At 65.5% G+C, this 7,598-nt stretch overlaps 1 protein-coding gene across 1 annotated transcript; it reads right to left on the bottom strand.

Annotated features, from left to right (window-relative positions):
- Positions 1-729: 729 nt before the first annotated feature.
- Positions 730-6,715, bottom strand: CD40 (CD40 molecule). The gene is made up of 9 exons (XM_063350006.1): positions 6,617-6,715; positions 5,441-5,522; positions 4,717-4,842; positions 4,461-4,604; positions 4,140-4,239; positions 3,096-3,157; positions 2,729-2,827; positions 2,276-2,301; positions 730-1,952 (listed from the first exon to the last, which is right to left on the bottom strand). Exons 1-9 carry the CDS (start codon positions 6,662-6,664, stop codon positions 1,806-1,808), a joined length of 834 nt encoding a protein of 277 aa, XP_063206076.1. The 5' UTR covers positions 6,665-6,715; the 3' UTR covers positions 730-1,805.
- Positions 6,716-7,598: the final 883 nt, after the last annotated feature.

Here is a 7,598-nt window from a genome sequence, read left to right as displayed (position 1 = left end):
GGTTTTAAGAGGAGCCTTAAATAATGTGCCACTGCCTTCACAGTAAAAGTCGCCGTGTATCCCAGCTGCTCCTGGCTCCGGGATTTATGGCCTTTCTTATGCCACGCTGCATGCGCTTGGGTGGTGGCAGGTTACGGGCTGCAGCTGCTCTCCGTACCTGGAGCCTGCGCTGGGCTCGGTGCCAACCCCAGGCCAGGGAGTGAGGGCCCACAACAGCTCCGCTGCTCCCCCCAGCACCCCCCAGCACTGCCCTGCAGCGAGATGGACCCCTCACAGTGCGTGTTGGTGATGGACTGGCCAGGCAAGGTGCGCTGAAGCTGCCTTCTGCAGGCAGCCCTGCCTGTCCCCTGCGATGCAGGGTTGGGGTCAGGGCAGGGGTGGTGGGGATGTGTTGGACAGGAGCCCACTTGCCTTCTCCTCGCAGGCAGGGGTCAGCAGGGGGGGAACTGTCGCGCTGCCCGGCAGCTTCGGGGGACGATGACTGCGGATGCAGGGGGGGCGCACCCAGGCTCAGGGTGCGCTGGAGGCTGGGGGGCTGCGTAGGGAGGGTCTGGGGCCATGGCAAGGATGAGCACAGCCGATTGTGTCTTTCCTTCCCTTCTCTGGTGGGAACATCTGTCCTGGGACCACCCATCCCTAGCACATCCCTCCCAAGACCATCCCACTGAGGTCGCAGCAGTCAGTGAAGCCCGAGGAGGGGCGGGCAGGCCGCGCAGCTCACGCAAGGAGGGAGAAGAAATAAAGTTTTAATTACAGCTTTTTGCCAGCGGTGCGGTGGCGAATACCGAGCCCGGGTTCCCGGCAGCTCCCCCCGCCGATGGCTACGGGCAGCGGGGCCGGGCTGTGCCCACGCGTGCCCTCGGTGCGGGAGTGGGTGTACGGGGGGGGGAGGAAGTCCCCCGAGCCCGGCGGAAAACCCCACCACCACCCCCCACCGGCGGAGGGTGCGCGGCCGCGCAGAGCCCGGAGCCCACCCCCCCACGGTGGGGCGGGGCCGCGCTCCGCCGCTACCGGAGGCGGACGGTCCCGCCCCGCGCAGCCCCGCGCCGGTCCCGCAGCACCATCTCCCGGCCGCCGCGCGTCGGTGGCCGAGGGTCTCGTCCCCGGTGGTCCCTGTCCCCCCAACCCCGTCCCGGAGAAGAGCGCTGCAGGCGGCTGCCGGGACAGCGAGTCCTGCCTCTATGTGTCCCCACGGAGCCCGGTGGCCGGGGCAACAAGGGGGGCTGCTACCCTGGCCCAGGCTGCCACAGGGCCAGCAGCCACCCGGCATCCATCACCAGGGGGACACAGGTCCAGCACGGGGCCCTTGTGCGGTGGCCCAGCTGGGTGCTACCGCAGCCCCCCTGGGCGGGTGGCTGAACTGGTCTCTGCCATGGTGGTCACTCATCAACAGCCTGCACTCTCCACCCTGGCATCCCCCCAGGCTCTGCTATGGGGTCTCCAAGTGCACAGCTGTGCCTTGCTCTGCCACGGCAACCCCAGCCCGGTGGCTGCACCAGGCTCTGCCAGGAGGTCAGCACCGCAGCAGCCACGCTGCACTCTGTGGGGGCCCCCCAGGTGGGCGGTGGGACCAGCCTCTGCTCTTGCATCCCGGTGCAGGCAGCTGAGTTTTGCTCCACCGTGGCAGCCCTGGGCAGGCAGCCAGACCTATGGTATCCCCAGGGGGGTGGTCGTGCCGTGGTCCACTGCACGGTCCATCATGTTCGTTTGCAGCCAGGCCAGATGCTAGATTTTCTCCCCAGTTGGAGAGGGGACGGAGGAGATGGTGCTGGCCCCAGTCTGTGCTCCTGTTGGAGGCAGTGCCCTCACAGCCTCTCCTGCTCCGAGATGCGGCTCTCCTTGCCATCCTCCTGGGCCACAGGCTGGCCCTTGAGCAGGGTCTCCTGCATATGGGGCATGTCCTCCCCATCCTCCGTGGGCTGCTGGTTCTCTACAGGCTTCCCAGCCTCTATCTGCAGAGGGACAGGGGTCAGGGGCAGGCAGCAATGTCCCCCACCTCTGCAGCACGCCTTTCCACAGCTCCTGCTACGCTCCCATGCAGGGCTGGGCCTCACCCTGTGCGGGTCCCCTCCTGGCTCAGCATTTGCCAGCAGCATCCCAGGGTTGCCCCAGCCCTCGCTGTGTCCCAACCAGGCAGTCCTAGGACAGCCCCCACCCCTCCTGCCCTGCAGAGCCGCAGCCCCCTGCTCTGCGACTCCCTGGTGCTGGCATAGCCCAGGCTGCGCCCAGGAGGGACCCCAACCCACTGCTGGAGGAGGGCTCTGGGCAGACTCACCTGCTTCTGCACCCGTCGCCTGGGATCTGGATGGAAAGAGGGACAGAGAAGACAACAGTCAGGGGAATGCTCCTGCCCTGCCTGCAGTGAGCTCTCAGGGCTCAGAGCTGGGGCAGGTGCTCCTGCGCCGCAGGTCCTGCAGCTCCCGTTGTGCCTGCTGCTGTTTCCAGGCTGGGGGCCAAGGCGGGGGAGCCGGGCCGGACCCACAGGGCACCGGTGCTTTCCTCCAAGAGCTGGCCCAGCTTGGGCTGTGGCAGTGCAAACGTGCCTGCTCCCAGGGACAGAGCCCACTGACCCGGCAGGGCGATGGGCTCGGAGAGCCATGCCCTGGCAGTGTCCCCAGAAGGGCTGCCCCAGTCTCAGCAGAGCTGCTGCCATCCCCCCCTGCTCGGCTCCTCAGCCCTATATGGCCCCTGTGGACAAAGCATCGCTTCTCGTGTCCCAGCCCCTTACCTGTGTGGACCAGGCAGTAGATGCAGATGCCCACAAGGCATGTGACAATCGCAGCCGTGATGGGGATCAGCACTGACAGCGAGGAGCGCCTGCCCGACTCTGCAGAGAGAGAGATGGGGTCACTGAGGCACCCGCATGACACTCCCACTGCGACGCCAAGGTCCCCGATCTGCCTCTGCTCCAGGCCTGGTCTCTTAGGGATCCCTCATGGGGACAGAGAGGAGCGGGAAGGCATCATGCCAGCAGGGCAGTAGTCCTCTCTCTAAAACACCCAGGGACCAGGCCAGCTCCCCCGAGTGCTGCGAGAGCCGGAGCACCAGGAGATCTCTGCTCTGCACCAAACCAGCCCTGGACACCAGGCACTTACCACAGATCACATCCGAGGTGTTCGTCCCTTTCACCTTCACCACCAGCCCCTTTTCCTCACAGCTGCAGGAAAGAAGGAAACCATGTAACCACAGCCTGAGCACACGGAAAGCCCCCGAGGAGGAACGGCCCGGGCTGGGCAGCCATCAGAGCTGCACGAGAAAGCGACCTGTGCTGAGCTAGCCGGGCTCGGGGCGGGGGGCGAGTGGCTGGGAACCCAGGGACCCAGGCTGGGGATGCAGGGACAACGGGTACCTAGCAGGACCCCACCCTGGGGTCCTGGTCTGGAGTTGCTGAAACTGCTGAAGACAGGGGACAAGCCTGGGGGCAAGGCACAGGAGGGAGCAGATATATGAGACCTGCCCAGTCAGGGAGACCCTGGGGCTTGGGCACCGCAGCTATTGCGGAACAGCTCAGAGATGATTCGATGACAGGCTACAAGTGGCTCCGTGGGGAGGTAATTTCTGGGCACAGATAAAAGCAAAGTGAAATCCAATGGCTGGCAGCTGAAGCGAGACTAATTCAACCTGGAAATAAGGCTCACGTTTCTACCAGGGAGTGCAATTAACCCTCAAGAAGCTTTCTAAAGACAGGGATGGCCTGCCAGCCCATGGCATTCTCAAAGTCAGACTCCCCATGGAGAGGGCTGGTGCCTTGGCTGATGACTACATCCAAGGAGCGTGCTGGGAAGGAGAGCCTGGACAGGGCATTGAGGGGTCCCCATAGCTCTTCATCCCTTCCTCCCCAGTGCAGACAAGAGCGTGAACGTCCCTGGAGGGGCCAGCACTCTGTGCACATGCTGAGGGACAGTCACAAGGGCCAGAATGTCTGCCTCTTGCTCAGCCACACCACCCTGGACCTCACCAGCCTCACAGCTCTGCTCCTCTCGCTCCTGCCCTACGCTAGCCTGATGCTCTGTCCCTCAGAGACCATCCTAGCCGCCTGGTTCCCAAGGTCCCTAAGGAAGCTGGCAGCAGAGGATGTGCTCACAGCACTGGGCACAGCTGGGGATCGGTGAAGGATGTGGTCGGCACTCAGACAATACCTTGTCCAAGGATAGCACGGCTCGGTTTTAGAAGAGACATTGGAGAAAGTGCCTTCTGCACAGGGCTCGCAGGGGGATGACATCCGGGCCATGGCCTTGGCTGGAGAGAAGCAGAGGTTGCAGGAAGGTCAATACGGGCTGTGAGGGTCAGGTGGGCAGCCCTCCCCATGGCAATGCTGCCAGGGCACAGCGGCAGGCACAGCTCACCCGAAGCCCTGCTAAGGGCACCTTGCTGGGGGAGTCCCCCTTTCCCTGGAGGACCTGAGGTTGATGCTGCCAGGGCATCGGTCCTGCTGAGAGGGAGGAGCTGGATGGACTCACCTGCCACGAAGCCGAAGCCGCGCTGGCAGGGCTGGTTCTCCACGCAGGTCTGGCAGCTGGTGTCAGAGCAGTGCATGCCGGCCCGGCACTGGCACACCGTGTTGTGTGTTGCGTTTCCTGGCGTCTTCACGATGAGGCCAGCATCTGGGCAAAGGGAGCATGGGCGAGGTGTGGCACCAGGCAACTGAGCCTGGGGGGGGACACCAGCCCCTCCAGCCCCCGCAGGCTGGGGCTGGTGGGCACAGAGAGCACTTACTGTCTTCACAGATATCGTGGGGGGTACAGTGCCTCTCCTTTGTCCAGCCCTGCTGATAGTGTCTGCTCTCACAGCGGGCACAGACAGAGTCTTCTGTGACACTGCATTCGGAGACCAGCTTCTCCCCTGCAATAGAGGCTGGTGAGGAAGGGGCAAGGGGGCCTTCCCCCTCTCCAGGCAGCAGCTCTGTCAGCAGAACAGGGGAGCATTGGCAGCTGTGGGTGCCAAGGCCACCATCAAGCAGCATCTTGGTAGCCTGATGCCACTCAGGTGGCTACACATGCTGCATGGGGATGGGTGGGGAGGGCTGCTGGGTGCTGAGGCAGGACAGCAGGGGGGTGCGTTCACTGTCTCCAGCACTCCAAGGACTGGGAAATGATCTGGGAGTGACAGCGGGAGCTAGCAAATACCATCACGATCCGGCAGTGCCAGTTGCAGCACTCTCCCCACAAGCTGCCCATGCCACGGGGGTCCTGAGGCTACAGGTGCACAGACAGCACCAAGAGAACTGTGGCAGATTTGGTGAGGTCCAGGGGGTCTCTCCCAGGGCACCCATGAGGTCTCCAGTTGCTCTAGCACTGAGGTGACACAGGGAAGTGAAGCTATCAGCCCTACTGGCAACGGGGCGGAGTATGGCTCAGTCACACCGAGCTGGGCTTTCTCCACTGTGGGCCCTGGCATAGCCAGGTCCTGGGACCCCAGGAAGGGGAAGGGGTCTCCGTACCTGGCTGACACCGGTTGCAGCACCTGCCCTTGTGTTCATACTGCTTATCAAAGCATCTTACGGCATCACCAGGCTCCCAGCACTGGAAGAAACAAGACCTTGTGAATTCATGCCATTCCCCAGCACTCCGCCATCACCTCACTTCTGCAAGCACGCGTGTGCTAACCTGCACGCTAACCTACGTCCCAAGGCAAGGGCTTCCTTGCACCACTCTCCCATGCCTGCGCTAACCACAGACCACACCAGAGCCGCCTGCGCTGCCTGATGCCATCAGTGCTCACTTTGAAGTGGGGTGGCAGTGATTCTGGCAGGGTAGCCCCACATTTCCTAACAGATTATAATCTCACATCGCCCCATGCCCCTGCCAACAGTGCTGCAGTCCTGGGCAGGGGGAGCCTGAGCCTCCTGTGCCCACCCAGAGCACTGCCAGCCCGTCCCAAGGCTGATCCACTGGTCCTGTGGGGCAGGAAAGCCCCTGGCAAGTATATCAAGTTGCAGACCCCCGCAGGCCCCCTGGCTTGACGGGGCAGCCATGGGGCTGTAAGGCACCCCACGGTCCGACCTGGGGACTTCTGACCCAGCAGAAGGGAACTGTCCCCGCCGTCATGCACGTCTGACACAGCGCCGAAAGGGAAGTGTAAGGGCCTGTCCCCGCACCCCAGCAGCCTCCCAGCACGCAAGCCGTGTCCCGGAGCGGGGGGACCCCAGCCGAGGGCCCAGGCTGCGCCCAGGGCTGCAGAGCCCCGGGGCTCAACGGTGCCCGTCCGTGCCCGCGGGGACCCGTGCTCCCCGTCCCCGGTCTGGGCTGCGGACCCCGCCGCGCCCCGTCCCCGGGCTGGGCTGGGCTGCGGACCCCGCCGCGCCCCGCTCCCCCGGGTGGAAAGTGAAAGCGCGATGTGGGGCTGAGGGGCCGCGGGCAGAGACCTCCCCGTCCTCTCTGCCTCCCCGCACCCACGGTCCGGGGGGAGCGGGTTGTGCCGGACCCGGCTGGCCCGGGCTGTACGGGGCGGCGGCGCGATCGGGGTTTCCGCCGCCGCCCGGCACCGCGCCGAGGGGACAGGCCAGAGCGGCCGGACCGTGCCCTTTCCCGGAAAGCCCGGCGGCTCTGTCCCGAGGGAGAGAAAGAAGGAAGGAAAGAGGAAGGGAAGGAAAGAGAAGAGCCCCAGCCCCACTCACGCCCAGCAGCACCACGCCGAGGAGCCCCAACAGCCTGAGCCTCTTCATGTCTCCGCACCCCGCCACCGGGGCCGCCCGCCCTATAACGCCTGTGCCCGTTCCCGCCCAGGAAGGGGGCGTTGGGCCGCCCGCCACCGGCCGCCGCCGCCCCCGGGACTTCCCCGAGCGGGGCCGGGCCCGGGGGGGCGAGAGGGGGCCGAGGCGGGGACGGACCGACGCCGCCGGCCATCCCTGCTGGGACACCCGCCCCCCCGGGGGTCTCGGCGGGGCCGCTGGGGCGGGGGGACCCTGCGCGGTGGCTCGGTGTGGGTGTCTTGCTGCAGCTGGAGGTGGGATGGCGGCTCCTGCCCCCTCCCCGCCAGCCCCACCGAGCCACTGCCCCGTCTGCACCTTCCCGGGGTGAAGGGGGTGCAGGCAGCGGCGGGAGTCAGCTGTGGGCCACGGCGAGGAAAACGTTTGTGCCGTCCCCTGCCAGGTCATTCCTAAAGCAGAAGTTTGAGGTTTTGCGTCGTTTGCTCAACGATAACTCATGGCTGTGGCCCTGGAGAGCCCCTCACGGCTGCCCGCAGGCCCTGGCCTTGCCACGGATTCCCCACAAATGCGTTAGCCCAGAAACAGAAAGGGGGCAAATGCGCCAGAGGCCTGGCTGCGCCTCTGGTCGGCCACCCGCCTCTGCCTCAGTTCCCTCGGAGGAATCCCCCAGCAGTGCCCAGGGAAGTTCCAGGCCCCCCCTGCCTGCTCTGGAGACTTTCCCCGGTTTCTCCTTTCCAGCCGGGTGTGCGGCGAGGCGGGGAGCAGCTGCTCCCTGGATGCTGAGAGGTCCCTTCTCAGCATCCCAGTCACACGCCGTGCTGCCACCATGGTGATGCCTGCGTGGCCGCGCTCCATGACAGCTGTCCCAGCCTCGGTCATGGCCTCGGTCACGGCCTCAGCCCCGGCTTGGAGGCTGCCGGCTGCACGCTGCCCGTGGCCTTGGCCCGGT

This window comes from Chroicocephalus ridibundus, chromosome 12, assembly GCF_963924245.1.
Source record: "Chroicocephalus ridibundus chromosome 12, bChrRid1.1, whole genome shotgun sequence".
Lineage (NCBI taxonomy): Eukaryota > Metazoa > Chordata > Aves > Charadriiformes > Laridae > Chroicocephalus > Chroicocephalus ridibundus.
This window is presented reverse-complemented; position numbering and strand designations above follow the sequence as displayed.